At 43.9% G+C, this 18,867-nt stretch overlaps 1 protein-coding gene across 3 annotated transcripts; it reads right to left on the reverse strand.

Moving 5' to 3' along the window:
* Positions 1-236: 236 nt before the first annotated feature.
* Positions 237-17,935, reverse strand: LOC149307714 (cyclin-L1-like). 3 transcript variants are annotated; one of them, XM_089534302.1, is made up of 11 exons: positions 17,526-17,935; positions 13,818-13,892; positions 11,869-11,978; positions 10,526-10,646; positions 8,632-8,696; positions 5,605-5,704; positions 4,704-4,808; positions 4,281-4,422; positions 3,326-3,443; positions 2,641-2,733; positions 237-1,306 (listed from the first exon to the last, which is right to left on the reverse strand). In XM_089534302.1, exons 1-11 carry the CDS (start codon positions 17,859-17,861, stop codon positions 949-951), a joined length of 1,623 nt encoding a protein of 540 aa, XP_089390428.1. In that variant the 5' UTR covers positions 17,862-17,935; the 3' UTR covers positions 237-948. The 3 variants fall into 3 exon arrangements, with proteins under 3 accessions (XP_089390428.1, XP_089390429.1, XP_089390431.1); XM_089534303.1 differs by lacking the exons at positions 8,632-8,696; positions 10,526-10,646; positions 11,869-11,978; positions 13,818-13,892; positions 17,526-17,935 and adding an exon at positions 7,626-7,857 and having other exon boundaries at positions 5,605-6,190; XM_089534305.1 differs by lacking the exons at positions 8,632-8,696; positions 10,526-10,646; positions 11,869-11,978; positions 13,818-13,892; positions 17,526-17,935 and adding an exon at positions 5,989-7,857.
* Positions 17,936-18,867: the final 932 nt, after the last annotated feature.

Below are 18,867 nucleotides of genomic sequence, written 5' to 3' on the forward strand. Positions count from 1 at the left end.
CATTCCTAAGCACTGGAGTGCAGCTTTGGTGCAGCTTCCAGATTCTTCGGATGCATGCATCATTTAAAGAGCATGCCTCCAAAGAGACCCCAAGCAGCTTTATACTGGCAGTCTGTAACAGGCTAAGGATTAATGTATGCTAATAGGTCATCATTATCTGCTGGGAAAGCCCCTGACTCTAAGGTTTCCCATTTGCATTTGCCGAATCCTTATTTTGCTATTCCTCACGACTGGGAGCCAAACATTGTTCATTTAAGGGTTTCTTCTTTCCAGTTGAAACTGTCCAGGTGTTTCTGGATCTCAATGGTTTCCCTGCACATCATGACATGGCAGTGGTTGGCAAGGTCCAGAACTTCAGTGTTGTCAAACAGTATTTTATGCCCAGGATGGTCTGAACATGCCACAAACCATCCTGAGCATAAAACACTGTTCGAAAATACTTACATTCTGGACCGTGCCAACAACTACCATGCCAGGATGCACAGGGAAGCCATTGAATCCACAAACATTTAGATAATTTCAACCGGAAAGAAGAAACCCTTACAGTGAATAAAATTTGGCTACCAGTCCTGAAGAACAGCAAAATAAGGACTCAGCAAATGCAAATGGGACTTTCAGATTCGGGGACTTTCTCAGCATATAATTGATCACCTATTAGCAGACATTAATCCTCTTTTGCATTGTCCTCCCAGGCTGAGGCCAGCCATCAACACAGAATACATTCCCAGGCTCACACACTATATATACACCCAATTTTTCCAGGCAAAGCACTTTCTGAAGATGCCAGCCACAGATGCTGGCCAAACGTCAGAAAGAAAACTCAGCAAGAACATGGCCACATAGCCCAAAAAAACCCACAAAGAACTATGTCAGGGGCAAGTTTGTGAGATATCACAGAACAGCCTAGATTGAAACAGGCACCATGTTGAATCCAGAATCCTTCACATTTCACCTCCTATGCCGGCTATGGCCAGGATGGTCTCTCTCATAGCGATGGCTTGGCCTTTCATAGGGGTGTGGCCGCTCAGGCCTCTGATCCCTGTAGTAGTGGCTCTTCTTCTTGTACTTCCCAGAGTGATCTGAACGTTCCCGCGAGCGGCTCCTGGACCGGGATGAGCTGCGGCTGCGGGACTTCTGATGCTTGGGGGAGGCATACTTGTACCCCTTGGCCTTTTTGTAACTCCTCATCTTGGAACCTTTGTAACTGGAACTGCTGTGACTGAATTGACGTGGGGGAGAATCGCTGCGGCTCCTTGAACGGCTATGGGATTTGGTGCCACTCGATGCAGAGTAGCTTTCGCTTTTCCTAGGGAGCGGACAAGAGAGCAATGGTAAGCTTTCTGCTGCGGCCCCCCATCAAGTACAGCATTAAAAATGTCCACTTGTACAGGTAACACAGCCAACATGATTAGAATTATAAACCAAGAGTGAAACCATTTGACTAACAAATGTTAAGAGACACTTTGCTATTCCAATTCGGAGGAACAAAAGATGGCTACACTTGAAGAGGAAGCTACATTGACCATATGTACCTAATGGTGTTAGTATCCCCTGGGTCTCACTGCCAAGATGGGTTACAGTTTGACTAACAGACACACTTTGATATTATAATGATGTCGACAAAACTGGACATTCAAGATCAAGCCATCAGAAGCAGTGTCAAGGCTGCAGTGGTGAAAGGGACAAGTAAGGTCTCAGTGTCTTTCATGGAACTAGGATGCAAGACATTAGTCAAAACCCCAAATTTAATTTAAAGACAGTAAACAGGTTGGTCTCCATCCACTGTATAGTCCTACCTAGAGACCAACTGAAACAGTAAGTGTTAAGTTGACCTATCATTCAAAAACTTATTCAATGAGTCTACTCTTATTGTTACAATCAGATTTAGGCTGTAAGTAACAGCACTAATGTGTTAATAATCAAACCATTAAAGGGATTTAGTTTGCCAATGCTAAGAAATAAATATAAAATTGTTACATTATGACAAGCATGTAATAGTACTAAAACCACAAGAAACGGCAATTATTGCTCAAAAATAAGTGTCATGGACATTTAATAATACAAAAAACTGAAATTTGGTGTCAAAAATAGTAATGAAAACAGAGCAAAAAATTCATTTCCCATTAATTACTTTTAGACTCGTGTGACTTGCCCTAAGTGGGGTTCCAAGGCCAAGTGGGAACTGAATTCTAGGCCTGTTACAGACTGCCAAAATAAAGCTGCTTTGGGTCTCTTTGGAGGTATGCTGTTTAAATGATGCATAGGTCCTAAGAGTCCGGAGGTCGCGCCAAAGCCACACTCCATTCCTAAGCACTGGAGTGCAGCTTTGGTGCAGCTTCCGGATTCTTAGGATGCATGCATCATTTCAACAGCATACCTCCAAAGAGACCTGAAGCAGCTTTATTTTGGCAGTCTGTAACAGGCTCTAGTCTCCATAGTGCAACACTCAAACGGCTTCACCTCATTGGCTCTTTGTAACTATCATGACATTAACCAGGGCAAAAAGATAGGAACCAGCTCCTTTGGCATTCACCCCTGAATAGAATGTAGAGGCTCCATTCAAATGGATGCCCTCTTTTAATTCACATTTCTATCCCATCAAGATCCTAGTCTCTTTACATACAGCAATTCATTATATACCTCCGTTTTGGAGAAGGTGATCTTGAGGGTGACCTTGAATAACTCTGGTCTCTACTTGCACTCCGACTCCTGCTCTGTCTGCCTTTCTGAATGCTGTCAAGTTAAGAAAGAAAATTAGGTGTCAACATGGAAACAACTGTCTACAGCCACTTTTGAGACCCAATTTCAGTGCATAAATATAACAACAACAAATACTTATTCTCCACCACTCCCAATCTGTGCACAGATACACTGGAGACAACATCTTTTGTCTGCATGAAGCTCAATACTGTAATCTCCTCAATGGCAATACGATTGTTGTTGTTGATATCCACTCCCAAGTTGGGATACCCATGGCACCCCTGCAAATGAGACATCTCCAAGACTCCCTATGCTCCGCTGCTCTGCTCAGGTCCTGTAAATTTATACCCATGACCTCCTTAACAGTAATTTATTACTGTGGTGACCAAGCTTTTTGGAAAATATGCTTCACACCTTTAATGTTTCTCTTGTGCACATCAATGTAGCCTCCCTCCCTCCATGGCTTGGAGGACATTTAAGTCAGAGAGCTGCACACCTTAGAATAAGCAAAGAAAGGAGCGCAAATATGACACTGTCACAGCCAAGTTCACAGTTCCTAGAGGTTCTGTCCAGCAGTGGGCGCATTGAGAAAACATCCAGAACGACCAGAACACAACATCCTTACCCATTGACGGGACTATTTGATTTCACTCTCTTCGTTCCTTCCATTTTTCTCTTGGCATTTTTTATCACCTGCACAGCAAGCGGGGAAGGCTTGGCACCTTTAGTTTCTTTTGGCGACTCTAAAGAAGCAAGAAAAAGAATCCAGTCAGGTAGTCTTCAGCAATGAGAATTGTGTTTTATAACACTCTCAGCACCACCAAGCTGCAAACAGTCTTTCAGGGGGAGTGTTAACAGTAAGCTTTTCTGTCATGTCTGGATTCAGCTTCAATTTGTTTTTCCTCATCCAACCCATTATCTCCTCCAGGAGACACACTATCCTGAGTCTGTATTTGAAGGCATGGAGAAATATATTTGTGTATCATCAGCATAATGATAGCACCCTGCCCCATGCCTCTGGATGATCTCTTCCAAGCAGTTTCATGTGGATCTGGAACCTGCCCAAGAGATAGGACTAGAACCAATGGAGCACAGTGCCTCCAATTCCCAAATTGGATTCCAGAAGAATATCATGGTCAATGGTATCAAACACTACTCAGAGGCCCAAAAACCCTAGCAGGGACACACACACCATCAATGCTCAGGTAAAGATCATCCACTAAGCCAACCATAGCAGCCTCAACTCCATATCCCACTCTGAGCCAAGTCTGAGATGGGTCTAAATAGTTTGTATAATCTAAGACTTCCTGGAGTTGGAAGGCAATAAGAATTCCTTATAAGAAGAAACTGACACAGCATGCAAAGGGCTAGAACAGAGACTCCCAATGCATTCTGTTTCCATTATAAGAAATGTTTGTTGTGAAGTGTTAAGAAACATTTAGAAGTGCTAGTCTCCCTCCAATAGAGACTATGAAGTACAGTAATGAATTCTGTTGCCTTGGTACTCTACTGCAAATACTATTCAGGCCTATTTGCTATCAAAGGGGTGGGAACCCATGCAGAGGATCGAGAAGACCAACCAGTTTTGGGGACAGGAGAAAACCCCGACACAGTATCCAAACTGGGTGTCCCATCAGGTAAGAGGCCTTTTGCATGCGCTTTCTCCTCTTCTAAGGCCAATTTCCTCTTCTCTACTCGGCTTTCCAGGACAGCCAAATCAACCTAGGAATCCAAAGAGAGATGAGACTTTAAGAAAATACCTACAGGACAGAATAATGAATGAGGATATGTCTAACTACATGCACATGTATGGTTTAAGTATAGTCCACACAACAAGCCTATGTGGCATAAGGGGATGACAAGCAGGGTGGGCAAAATCCCCTGACTTGTAACAAGACATTTGAATTCTGGTTTCACCTTGAACCTGTGCACTGAAGTCTTACACATACCTCCCCCTCGCACTTGCATTTTTGGAAGGGCTCACAGAATAAGAAGCAACCAACCTTTTTCCGTGTATATAGTTGTAAGATTTTAGTGCAGATTTCCTGAATTTCCTCCTCTTTAGCTCCAAAAAGTAGAAACCAGTGGGGACGATTTGGAAGTGGAATCTGTAAATAACAGGACTTGAATTATTATTATTCAAGAGAAGCAATCTCTGGATTCATTACAAGGCAGCTTTCTGTGTTTCTAAGATGGCATAATCATGTATTTTCAGGCTTGCACCAAAACAAAGATTATCTACTCCTTCCTGTGTATTCTGCACAATTTACAGGACACAGAATTTAGATGCAAAGAGGCTTGTTACTACTCAGGGCACCGTACATGCTGTGAGAAACTGAGTTCAAAAAGGAAACAAGTTCTGAAAGTAAGCTGAGACACAACGGCCCCATACAGACAGGCCAAAATAAAGCTGCTTCGGGTCACTTTGGAGGTATGCTGTTTAAATGATGCAAGCGTACTAAGAGTCCGGAAGCCGCACCAAAGCCACGATCCAGTTATAAGGACTAGAGCACAGCTTTAGTGCAACTTCCGAGCTCTTAGTATGCATGCATCATTAAAACAGCATACCTCCAAAGTGACCCGAAGCAGCTTTATTTTGGCCTGTCTGTATGGCACCAACGCAAGTCAGAAATTCCACAGCACTACAAGTCTCTTACAGAAGCCCAAGCTGGATATCAGTTTAGGCAAGGCTTGCTCTTTGGGCATCAAGATAGCTACAAGAGAAACATTCTTCTGAACAGTAGCCCTTTGCCTGACTAGTACCTTCTAAATTCAATCAGCCTGGTGCCCGAATTTGTCACATTAGACTTCAGGCTAACCCTTCCCTGGCTGGGCAGCTGTTTGAATTCCCTATTATAGAAATACCAGGAAACACTAGAAAACATGAGACAAACTTCTACAAACCTCAAGAGTCCTAGCAGCAAGATAAATACAGGCACAAGCAATAGTCTCAGGGTGGAATCTTACAAAGACATCTGTCCTCAGGCTATCATTCATATAATTCCTGAGAAGACAAAGAAGAACAAAAATTGGAGAGCCCTACCACATTCCTTCTTGTGCTATCACTTTTTAAATGGATGTTGTGGCTAGCTCTCTAGACATCCTACAGCTAGCTTTGAATGTTAGATAACCCTGTGAAATCTGACAAGATGTTACAATGGACAACCTCCTTCCAAAGAAGGGTGTCCGGCAAAAACTTAATGATCTGGATGTATGAAAGAGAACCAATTTTAACTTCACTTTTCTGCCAGCTAACACCTACTGGCCTATTCTCATTCAAAGCATCACCTTTATTTTATTTTGGAAGATAGGTACAACTTGTAGCATAGTTTGAAGAATACTCATCAAGATCTAGGCTTAATCCCTTTGCAGAGAGCAGCATGCAAATTAAAACAAACAGACAGTCTGAGGTTGCAGATCCAGTGGAGTTTCTTTGGGAGAAGCAAGGATTTCTTCCATCCCTTTAGTCTCTTTCTTCTGTTGTAGTTTTCTATTGGAGGAAAACGTGTCCGTTCAGGAAAATCATACGGCACAAACATTTCTTTTAGACAGCAAAACACAGCCTCAGTAGTTCAATCTTGGTGTTTAGCACTATTGCTGCTGGTGGATTACGTTCAAGTAGTTTTCTTCAATGAGTTGTCACTGGGCTGCCTCCAGATTGCCCTCACTGTAACAAGGTGTTTCAAAATAAATGTCCACAGAGTAAGGCAACTGTAAAACATTGCACATGACTCACAGTCAATACATTCCACACACTGCATTTATATGATTTTAAACAAATCTGAAGAACACACATTACTTTTTGGCAACTGTAAAGTGTAGTCATCATTTTAAAAAAGCAAAGGTTTCTACAGTTTTATCTTGTAATGGGCAACTATGCACTGTCAGGAATAAGGGGCAGAAACTGAATTCACACGTGGCGATTGATGTCAGATGGGCTGCTCTAGCTTCAACTCAAGAATTGCTGCATTTGTTAAAATACAGTTGGCTAAAGCATGGGGACCATCAGCTCTGTATATCTGAAAATGATGCTCTTCAAACGGGAGAAACGAATAGGACTAAAAATAAATAAATCCAGTTTCGTTCTCAAGATAGGTCTAAGAGGAAGCTTCCTACAGAGAGGAATTGGGACAGATGTCCTCTCACTTCCAAAGTCTCAAAGTAACTGGGTCCAAAGTTTCCTGATGTCATCTTCAACCCATGCGGAACAGCAAGCCAGCCTTTCCGAATCTGGCATAATTTTAGAGGTGTACAGTGCAGCTGAAATACTTGCTATCTTCTGCTTTTGTAGCTGACAAAAATGATATGCCAGACTTGCAAATAAGTTGTGCCACTCCTTTACTCAGCTTCTAAATGTTCCTGGTTTGGGTGCCTGTTACAATTCTTCTAAGCACCATCGTATCTAAAGCTAGGGCACTACAGACAGGATGCAGAATAAAAGCTAGTTACTGTGGGAGTGAGGTCAATGCTCAATCAATATGCACTGTTTAATTGTGGGGGTTTTTCCACCAGTAATAAACTGTTATGCATGGAGGAGATTCAAAAAATCACCATGCAAGGAACCAAAAGGTTTAGTTATATCCAGTGGGATCATGAATTTCTTTTAACTAAACTGATAAGAACATAAAGTAGTAAATTTCAGAGTGCCACAAATTTCAAGCTGATTTGCTACGATGCACAGAGCAGAAACTGAGGAAGCCTTACTGGGCACCTTTCAGCCACATCATCTGTTGCAGTGGGTAATGTGGGGCTACAATAAGTTAACACATTTCTTTATTGCAAAACTCAAATTTTATATTTAAAACCACAGAAGTATCAAAATGTTACAAATGACACAATTTTCTAAAGAATTCCTCTCCCTCCCCCAACCCAGTACGACTTTAAACCCAAGTTTAATAAAGTATGTGCAATGAAAAAATGCAAACCATGGCATCAGAACATCTTGTCAGTAAAACAGTAGTACTTCATCCGTTCAAGTGTGCAAAGAAAATTTCAACAAGTTGGAAAAATAATGGCAAGCAGAAGTCGGCCAGTTTTTAACTCTACTGGCGTACGCATACCACCTGTCTAGTCAGCCTTCTCTCTGTGGAGCCCGCTTGGGTTTGACTGAAGACGGCAGCTATCCCTGCACCATAGCGCTTGGGCAGCAGAGGAGAAGTCTTAGTCACTTACCCTCAGAGGCTACCCTTTGATCAAAAGAGTACAGAAAAGAAGAGTCAAAAGAGGTTCTCCTTCAAAACAGCACCAGACAGTTCATACATTGCGTCTAGATCATTTCAAATCATGTCAGTTTCACAGGTTAACCATTGGTAAAGTACAAGACATTATAACATTGACACTGCGCAGCAGAAATCTTTTGTTGCTGCAGGATACAACAGGTATGTATGAAGGGGGGAGTTTCTCCATTCATTTTTAAGTAAAACAACTGAATGCCAAAAGAAAGCACTCTCTCGCCCACAACAAAATGTTATTAAAGGTAACACAGTAGACTTTATTCGGAGACAGTATACCTTTTGGACAACAGCTGTAGCAAGGAAGAGCTGTCACCATTGCACCTGCTTCTGAGCACTTAAAGGGCAACCTGAGCACTGCAGGAAATGCAGCACTGATATACATGGGGCATTGGTTGACCCAGCAAGACTGCTAAATTCTCACACAGAGGCACTTTCATTTAAGCACAGCTAAATGGGCAGGGATAGAAAAAGAAAGAGCACGGGGTGTACTCATGAGAGTTTCAAGTTCTCTTACCATGGACAGTTTCTGAACCTTTAACAAAGAGGCCCCGTCAACTTCAAGGGTAGAAGTAGTATTCCAGGTTAAGACTGAAATACCACAAACCTGGCAGCGGAGTAAACATGGACTGCCCCCAAACATGACATATTTCTGCCACTGCCCTGCTGGCCTCAATAGAAACAAGAAACATCAACTTACCATGAGGTCTGGACCAGGTGTTGGTTACGTTCACATTCTAATACCTGAAGGTACATAACGATAATCTGGAAGATATGGGTGATTGAGTTATACAGGTGACCATGTTCGAGAGAGGTTTTAAATTAGACAGGAAGGTGGTCCAGGCAATCCAGCTTGCTTTGATATGGACCAATACACTTCAAGAGCATGCCTCTGGGAGGCAGAGATGTAATATTCAAAAGATGGATGCACAGAAGTTTTTTGCCTTTACATGCAAGTCAGGATCATAAATGTATGGGTTATAATTTGCTTTCAAGTGTCTCTTTACATACTCAAAAGACTGTTAAAGAGTAGTGATGCCTTCTTTCACTGCCCACCTCAAAGACACAGGAGGTTTAATGCAATGTATTACTAAGGCAGGTTACAGACCGCCATAAGGGACGTCCTTAGGATGTCCCATTTTGAAAAAGGGGTGTCTCTTCCAGATGCCACTTACCCTGTTACGGACAGAGTCTGTAACAAATGTACATTTTGTGTAATTTGATGTAATGGACGCTCTGCGTCCGCATGTCGCAGCCTGGAAGTGACGCCGCGAGTGCGCGCTTTGGCACTTGTGGCGTCTCTTCCGGGTTGCTGGAAGGAGCGCGATTTTCACGCTCCTTCTTTGCAGCGCAGAGGAGTCACGCGGGTTGGCTGCTGCGACTCCTCCGCACTGCAACTGGCAGCGGCCCGAGACCGCCCCTTTTGGGTGGTCTGTAACGGGCCTAACAGATGAAAGAAAAAGCAGATTGTGGAGGCAGGGGAGCAAAATGGAAGTTAAAGTAAACTTCTGATTTAGGAGCCAGGGCTCCTAGAATTTTGTGACAAATAAAGGTGAAAGATCATGATAAAAGACAAAAACAAAACAAAACCATCCAAGGACTGAAAAGCTATGGAAGAGATAAGGTCAGGACTGCTGCATTATCAAGCACTACTGGTCAAGATATTCCTACCGATGTCTGAAAGGTTCCCATGCTGTTCACAGCAACAGATTTAATTTAACTTTCTATCCGATCCTTCCCTGTAAGAAGTACAGCCCTAAAACTTATGTGATAGTGTATGGAGAGTGGCTGTCAAGTGACAATGCAAACTGAAGTCATTCTACCCATCACAGTCCTCTAGTTTTCAGTATCCTAGGGAAGCCAGCCTTGAAAGTTTTTGCTGGTGTTGTTCTAATACAAGTTGACAGCCTACTGCATAACTACCAAGGGAAGCAGAGTGATTTCCCTGCCCTACTTGGACCAGCAAATCTAACCCCCTGCCATGCAGGAGTATACAAAGTACCCCCAACAGGCAACCAGCCTCTGTTTAAAAACTTCCAAAGGAGAATCCACCACACAATTTAAGTGAAAGTGGCCAACTACATCTATCTCTTTCCTTCTTCAAATATTGTTTTGCTTGAATGACACTTCTCTCATATAACTTTAGGCAAAAAGAACCTGTTTGGTAAAGCATAGAGAACAGGAGACAAGATCAGGAAAAAAAGAGAATGGCTCCCTATATTACCACTAGCCTAAAAATAACTTTGCAAGTTCAGTGCTGTTGCATACAGCACTCATTGAAAGATCAATCCCAGAAACATATCACATATCGTTGCACAGTCACACAACGGTGTTACCTGCATGTACAAGAATACGCTCCTTTCATGCTAAGGACTTAGAATGGGGAATCTAAGTCTAATCAGCACTTAAAATCTGAAGCCACCAGTCTTCGCTCACCACATGAGACACAGGACCAACTGGTAGGCATTTCTTGAAATGAGAAACAGAGACAGCAAATGCTATTAACTACAGCTCAGCTACATTAAGCACAGGCTCTGGTCTATTCCATTCCACACATACTCAAAACATGCACTGTTTCAATAAGAAAAACAAACCTTGTGAGGATGCTTCACATGTACACAAAAACCCAGTTCCTTAAGAACTCTCCGCTCAGCCTTTATTATTTGGTTCTTCAAGTTAACATAATCCTGATCCAGTATCAGAGGCACAGGCTTCCTGTTTAGAGGAAAGAGAGGAAAAGGGAAAGGTTTGATCTGATGCCCAAAGACTAAAGCAACAGTGGGCATACGTCATAGTACTGTCCTCCTTATTGACAAGTCATAGAATCATAGAGATGGAAGAAACCACAAGGGCCATCCAGTCCAATATCCTGCCATGCAGAAACATACAGTCAAAGATCTCCGGACAGATGGCCATCCAGTCTCTTTTTAAAAACCTCCAGGAGTCTGGAAGCTGTGCCAAAGCTGCACTCCAGTCCTTAGGACTGGATTGTGGCTTTGACACAGCTTCTGGACACTTAGGACGCATGCATCATTTAAACAGCATAACTCTAAAGTGACCCGAAGCAGCTTTATTTTGGCAGTCTATATGGGGCCTATGTAAATTTAATGAAATGCCTCCTCAGCTCTTTGGACTGAGAGGACTTTGGAGATTCATTCCCGGAGGCATGTCTGTATGGGGCCATATTTAGCAACTGAAATTCAAAGTTTCCTACAAGTGCTCTACAAGTTTCTTATCAAACTCACAGAGTATGATCGCTAGCTCAGGTTGTCCCAGTTAAAGAGAACAATTCTGTGTTTTGTATGGACTTCAAGGTCACTACAGTCTGAATGCTTCATGAAAAGTGTATTTAAAGGATTACTTAAAACCCTCAAAATACACATTTCATTCTGCATGGTACTGGGAGAACATTGTACTACTCTCCTGGTCAGGGCACCAGCCTTAATTCAGACTGGGCATGAGACATGAAACTGAAATTTCCACATCCCTCCCTACCTCTCCTGGGATCCTGATTTTCAATTAGTTTCTCCTTTGTCAGTATGGAGTATTTCTAGACACTGAGCATGCAATGGCCAGGTCTATGGGTAAACTATGACAGCAGACAGAACATTAAAGAAAGCCCACTTGACTCCCAAAAGTAATATTTTAGTGGTTGGTAATTAGATCTAGAGTGACGTCTCTGTGACCATCACCAAAGAATCTACAGTAGCATCTTGCTTATAGGCTGGAGAAGAAAATAAGCTATTTGCTGAACTTCAAAGACCAAGCCACATGCACACTAGATCCTGACACAACTTGACATTTGGGATGGAAGTACACCACTGAAAGTGGCAGCAGAGCAGCATGGAAGCAGAAACAGGGTTGGGTGAGCAGATGACCTGAAATAGTTAGTGCAAAGCTTCTAGTTGGTAATTTCACTCCCCTATATTCTACTTACTTTCTCTCTCTCAGATATCGGAGTCTGTGGAATACGTTCATTACGTCCCTTATACGTCTTGGTGCTTCTTCAATTTTTGATGCCAAATGGACACAGGCCATAGACACATGCTGGAAAGTAAGCACATGAAATGTAACTGACATTTTCTACTGACTTATAGTAAGCCATCTCTAGCAGGTGACAGCCTGGAGGAGCATATTACACATTCTCAAGGAATTCCTTTTTGTGCATGTCTGTTTCTAGGCCTAACTGAAAGTAAGGTTTTTGATCTTTAGATCTCTCAACTGTCTGGAGCGAGGGTGGGTTAAATAACGCCTACATCTTTTTGCATATGCTTGTCTGGACTTTTCAGTAACAGGAGCATCAAATGTCACTTAAAAGAGATTCCAAGCTCATTACAGCAGGGGGAAAGAAACACATTTCCTTCTATATTTTTGCTAGATTTCAGGGACAGGGAGAAATCTGCTAGGTTGGCTACTGATTTAGGAAACTTTTAAGTCTCTTGGTTTGTTCGGAAAAAACATGTTCAGACATGGCATATGAATGACCAGTAAAAACATAGACTACTAAAAGCCCTGTATTGTATGTTCCATGCTAAAAGTAAATCATGATAGATATAAATGGCAAAGGTAGTCAAAGAATCATAGAGTTGGAAGAGACCCCAAGGGCCATCCAGTCCAACCCCCTGCCATGCAGGAAATCTCAATCCCCGAGAGATGGCCATCCAGCCTCTGTTTGAAGACCTCTAAGGAAGAAGACTCCACTACACTCCGAGGGAGTTTGTTCCACTGTCGAACAGCCCTTATTTGACATGACTTGACATGAATGTCTAGTTGTAACCAACTGTAGGGGTCAGTGCTCATCATTGCTAAGCCATAGAGCCAGCATTGTCCAAGGACTGCTCTGGTGGTCATGTGGCCAGCATGTCTGAATCGAACGCTATTACCTTCCCACTTAAGTGGTACCTATCTACTTGCATTTGCATGCTTTCGAACTGCTAGGCTGGCAGAAGCTGGGACTGGTGGCAGGAGCTCACCCCATTATGCAGCACTCTACCCTCCAACTGCCAACCTTCTGATCTTCTGATCATCAGAATTGTCATCTTAACCAGTAAGCCACCACATCCCTAATAAGATACAGTCAACCCTTCCAAGTCCATGGACTTGAAAATCGCAGAGGGGTGACCACCATTAACCGTAATGGGATGCCCGCCTGTGATGCCCGCCCACAAGGCCCATTCAAGCCTATGGGGCTTGAATATGTGCGAGTTTTAGAACTCGCTGGGGTTCCGGAACAAATCCCTTGTGAGTTCCAAGAAGCAACTGTATACTGTACTAAACAGAATAAATATTTTATGTATATTTTGCCTTTCTCCCAGAAGTGGAACATAAGGTGTGCATGTGCATAGGATAGTAAAATAAATTATATGAGGACTATTAAAACATAAAATGAATAAAGGCATGAACATTAAAATATATCAACAAAACAAAATACATTATCCACACAGATAGAAGAACCCTCTGGAGCAATGAGGTCAGTTGCCAAATGAGGCCTATTTGTTCTTTTTCTGACTCCATATAGTTGTATACACCCCAATTTTCTGGCCTTTTAAAACGTCTGTTGTTATATTGACTTTTTGTAAAATTGCACACTATCATAGAAAGGCAGAAACTTGTTTTTCAAAATAAATGAACAAAACAAGTTTAGAGCTCAGTTCCAAAATTCAAAATCAGTATATATGGAACGCAGGAGCTTACGAATTATTTATCAGCAGCAAACTATAATTGTAACCAACTTGTCTGCGAGAAGCAACTGAAATATGTGGAAATTATCTGCAACTCGACATGATTAAGAATAGGACACCAAGCAGAAAGCTTGATCAACAGGCATCACATTCTATTACAGAATCTAGGCATGTGCCTAATAATGTCATTAAAGAATTCCCATACCTCCATGGAATGCTTCACAAACGATTTTGTGTAGAAGAAACGCTGGAACAAGACCTGCCCAGTAGCCATGGCCACCTAGGAAGAACAAGCAACATTAGTGCTCCTGTAATAGAGATGCTCAAAGGAACTGCAAATGGATAAACGGATCATTCTGAACTTACAAGGAGCTTGCAGACCACATCTGCCTATCTCTTTACTTCAGCACTAATATAACAGCTGCAAACTACCTTAAAGAACAACTGTGTATCTCAAAGTGTTCCTTAAATCATGGTGACCACCAGTACCTTAAATCTTATGACCAGTGATTGTGGGTTAAGGGAATATATTGTCTGCACTCGGACAGCTTGGTATTCTCCCTCCACATATAAGAGGAATGAAGACACAAAGGCCTGTAACAGACTGCCAAAATAAAGCTGCTTCAGGTCTCTTTGGAGTATGCTGTTTAAATGATGCATGCACCCTAAGAATCCGGAAGCTGCACCAAAGCTGCACTCCTATGCTTAGGAATGGAGTGTGGCTTTGGCGCAACCTCCAGACTCTTTGGACCCATGCATCATTTAAATAGTATACCTCCAAGGAGACCCAAAGCAGCTTTATTTTGGCAGTCTGTAACAGGCCAGAGAGTCTAACCAGGGATACAACTGACAAGGTCACAGTACCTCTCTATATACTAACAGGTTCAAGTGATCGGAAAACGGCAACACCTTATCAATTTCGGTAGTGACCTGAAATGTTTGGTTCTGATACTGAAATTTAGGTCTTGCAAATCTTATGCTCCAAATGCCTAGATCCACCACCCTAAACACAGAAAATGAAAAAGCTAGTAGCTCTTGAAAGCTGAGTAAGCCCAAGGAAGTATATGCATATACAGGTCTTTCCAAAGGTAATTCCTGGATACAAAATGCTAGACCAACATAGATATGAAGGCAACAAGAATCAAATCTTGTAAAGAGTTAGAATAAAGGCAGGATGGATCAGACATCTTCAGCACAGAAACAAAAACTCTTAAGTTTGTTCATACACACAAGAAAAATACAGTATGTCCTTTTCGGAGTAGTACTTAGTAGATGTTCCAGGAATACCTTGGCAAACACGGAGGACTAGTAAGAAAGGGGCCGGCTGTCATTTCCGGCGCAGCCTCTTACATCACTCACTTCCTGGAACTGAAGGCTGGCAATAAGCTTGGGAACCTCCATTAAGCAACATTTTCCTCTCTACCTTCCTCCTCCTTCTGTCAGGGAAGCGCTATAGACCTCCTCAAACATTATAGTATATTTAGGAGCCTAGAATATTTTTGTTCTAGGATTCAATTCAACTGCATTGTTTTGTCCGGATGAAAGAACAAAACCCCTGACATTCCCATGAGAGAAACTGAACTTCGGAGCAAGTCTAGTAGCATATCCCCTCTCATTCATTTCCCTATTATGTCCTACAAACCAAAGTCCCTTATAGGAAGACTTTCCTCAGCCGCAAGCCCAACAAAGTGACCCTCCACCAAGATGGTTTTTCATTGATTGACCCCATACAGACAGGCCAAAATAAAGCTGCTTCGGGTCACTTTGGAGTTATGCTGTTTAAATGATGCATGTGTCCTAAGAGTCCGGAAGCTGCACCAAAGCCTTAAGGACTGGAGTGTGGCTTTGGCATGGCTTCCGGACTCTTAGGAAGCATGCATCATGTAAACAGCATACCTCCAAAGTGACCTGAAGCAGCTTTATTTTGGCCTGTCTGTATGGGGCCATTCTTTCCGAATCTGACTTCAACCGAAATCCTTACAGAAGGAGTATGGCTACTGTGACTTTCAATAAGTAGGGCTTTTTTAACCAAGATTATCTAGTAACTACATTTTCTAAACCCATCTCTATATTATCTATAGCTTAGGTTTATTGCACAGAAGCTAGCTCTCTTGTTTTTCCTTTTAAGACCTTTTTAAAAGCCTTTGCTTTTAAGGGAGAGGGAAATCTCAGCCACGAAAGGCCTGGGCAGCAGAGCCATGGCGAAACCCTTGGAAGTCCATCGAATCCCCACCGCTTTCTTCCTCCTCTAAGAATATCCTCAGCCTTCTGTGCTGAAGACGTCTGAACCATCCTGCCTTTATTCTAACCTTTTACAAGATTTGATTCTTGTTGCCTTCATATCTATGCTGGTCTATCATTTTGTATCCAGGAATTACCTTTGGAAAGATGAGCAAAGGCTCATCTACTACAGACCTATCCTCCAAAGAGTGCCAATAGATTACTAACTCATCTGAGTCCTGATACTAATCAGTACATTGTCCCCAGTTGACTCAATATTAAGCCCACAGATGTATTCATAAGTGCGTAACTGATGCGCTAGGATCAATGCGCAATGAGATATAGAGAAGATGCCAAATGTGACCCTAAAAACAGAGATATCCTCATTCAGTGCAGTATGGCCAAGTAAGAGACATGAACTGCAGTGGGATTGGTATGAGTATTATTATTATTATTATTATTATTATTATTATTATTTAGGCATTGGGCTAGGAGACTTGCAGACCAGGGTTCGAAACCCGGCTCGGCTGCAGAAACCCACTTGGGCAAGTCACACTCTCTCAGCCTCAGAGGATGGCAGAGCCATGATTCGGAAACAACCCAAAGGCACACAGCAACAAGAAGAAGTCAGGCGCATGGAAGGATTTCAACAGGAATCTCATTTAATCCCAACCTCATTTGACTGCAAAGAATTGAATATACTCATTGTAACAAACCATATTTGTTAGTGTCTCCTTTCTAGAAAGGAAGCTGCGGGAATAACCCAATTTGGGATTGCTTTAACTGCCCTGGTTCAATGCTGGGGGATTCTGGGAACTGTAGTTTGTTGGCCCCGGAGCTCTCTGGCTTAAACCCACTTCCTCAGATGCATTTGTAGCACCCTTGAGGCTCATAGGTTGGCAGTCTGAGCTTTCCTAGACTTGGTTCACTTCCTCAGATGCCTTTTAGAAGTCTAGGGAAGCTCCTGCTGCCAACTTCTTCCTTTCGGTGGGTCTCAAAGGCGACATTTAGCCAGAGAGCTCTGGTGCCACAACAAACTACATTTCCCAGGGTCCCCTAGCACTGAGCCAAGGAAGCCGAAATGGTCTCAAACTGGGTTATTTCCGCAGTGTGGACTGGACCCAAACTAACCCTTCAAGGGGAGAAAAACCAGCCCAATAAGCAGAGACCATTCGAAGCATTGGAAAGCGAGGCACCAAGGAGGAAAATGGTGGCTGTGAAGGGCTTGAAGTCTGCCTTTGGAGGGCATTCCCAATTGGGGCACTGCCTTCTCAGCCTAGAAAACAATGAGGACCCAAGACAGGAAAGCCATTTTAATATATCTATACCTATAATCTAGATCTATCTGTCTATCTGGATATCTATCTATCTGGATATCTGTCTATATGGATATCTATCTATAGCTCTATCTATCTCTCTGGATGTATATATCTATAATGGCTTCTCTGCTCTTTCAGGGAAAGCATACATTGGATGCTGGAAAACTGCCCCCAAATGTGACTTTTAGAACCTAAATCCATTTAGGGTTTGTTTAGTATTACTACTACTATTATTATCATCATCATCCTCTTACTCTCCTAAAGGTAACCCAGCCTCGTTAAGGGATGCTCCCTGGAGCCCTGAAGGCCCGAGCGGCGTTTCCTGGCCCTCTCCCGGCCTCCGAAGGGCCTCTCCCTCCTCCCGAGGCTCCTACCTGCGGGAGGCGGAGCAGGATGCCCGCGGCCTGGATCAGCTCGCAGCCGGTGATGCGCAGCTGGGTCTCGGTCTCGGCGTCCAGGCCGCTGGCCATCGAAGGGGTGAAGCGGAGGGCTTCCTCGGGGAGGAGGCAGTTCTCCAGCGTGATCAGGACTCCCGAGTAGAGCCGGTCGCCGATGCGGATCGCGCCGGGCGGCGGAGGAAGAGCCGGCGGAAGGAAAGGTGTTGCCGAAGCCGCCGCTGGGCCGCCGCTGCAGGACGAGGAGGTCGAGGAGGCCGAGCCAAAGGCGCCCGCGGAGCCAGGCCCAACCGCCGACATCCCCATCGCCGCCATTTTGTCTCGACGACGACGGCGACGACGTCCTCCTCCGAGTGACTCACTCACTCACTCTCGCCCCCACTTCCGCCTCGCGCGAGGCTTTTGTCTCCCCTCAGCGCGGCCCCTCGCCTCCCATTGGAGGAGAACGCCGGCTCTGCTTTGTGACGCAGAAGTGACGTCACCTGTTTATTTTCCCCTCCGCTTGGCATGGAAACAAGGGCGGTTGGGGAAAACGGCTGGAAGCGGAAGGTTCGTTGGAGGGAGGGGAGGGGCGCCGCCTCCGTCCCGGCATGCACCGCGCGGGAAGAGGCCTTCTCGCTTTGGAACGTACCACTTCCGCTGCGGGGGGGGGCTCCCTTCACTCCAAAACCACACAAAGGCTGCTATCTGCTTTATCACACCAGGCAGCAGCCGGCAAACAGGGCTTCAACCAGAGTTAAACCAGAGTTAAACAGGAAACGCCTGATGTTTACCACACACTTGTTGTTGTTGTTGTTGTTGTGTTACAAAAACAGAATCAGTCAGAACAGAGCCAAAGCCCCAACTAAACACGTTTTCAATCTGTCGGTCCCAAACGCCATGGAGGCAGCGTGGCGCAGTGGTCTGAGCGTTGGGCTCAGGAGCACGGGGTTCGAATCCCAGCCGGGTCCCTTCAGTCACACTCTCTCAGCCTCAGAGGGCGGCCGTGGCAAGCCCTCCTTGAAGAAACTGCTAAGAAAACCCCAGCATGGGCCTCAGGGTTGCCGAAGTACGTAAGGAAAGGGCCTGAGGCACAAAACAGCTGCCGCCATTGTCCCAAACGCTTTGGTGCCACCTGCGGATGTGATACGCATGCCCTCTATGCCTTCGTCCAAGTCATTGATCAAGAGGTTGAATAGCACTGGGCCCAGGACAGAACCCTGTGGCATCTGAATGACTTCTTCTCTCCAGGATGAAGAAGAGGATCCCTGTGAAGAGGAGCCATGTCAAGAAGAGCCCTGTGAAGAGGAGCCCTGTGGAGTCCAGATCTCGGCCCGGAAGT

Source organism: Sceloporus occidentalis, unplaced genomic scaffold (assembly GCF_023333645.1).
Source record: "Sceloporus occidentalis isolate IW3139 unplaced genomic scaffold, rSceOcc1.0.p SCAF_8, whole genome shotgun sequence".
Lineage (NCBI taxonomy): Eukaryota > Metazoa > Chordata > Lepidosauria > Squamata > Phrynosomatidae > Sceloporus > Sceloporus occidentalis.

What these genes read in the sequence shown, in the direction of transcription:
- LOC149307714 (XM_089534302.1), bottom strand. Translation starts at nt 17,861, where the DNA reads ATGGCGGCGATGGGGATGTCGGCGGTTGGGCCTGGCTCCGCGGGCGCC. An exon ending in TTCTCCTGTCCCCAAAACTG is followed by an intron (nt 3,444 to 4,280) that starts GTTGGTCTTCTC and finishes TTGCTTCTTTAG; the next exon opens with AGTCGCCAAAAGAAACTAAA. An exon ending in TCACCTTCTCCAAAACGGAG is followed by an intron (nt 1,307 to 2,640) that starts GTATATAATGAA and finishes TCCGCTCCCTAG; the next exon opens with GAAAAGCGAAAGCTACTCTG.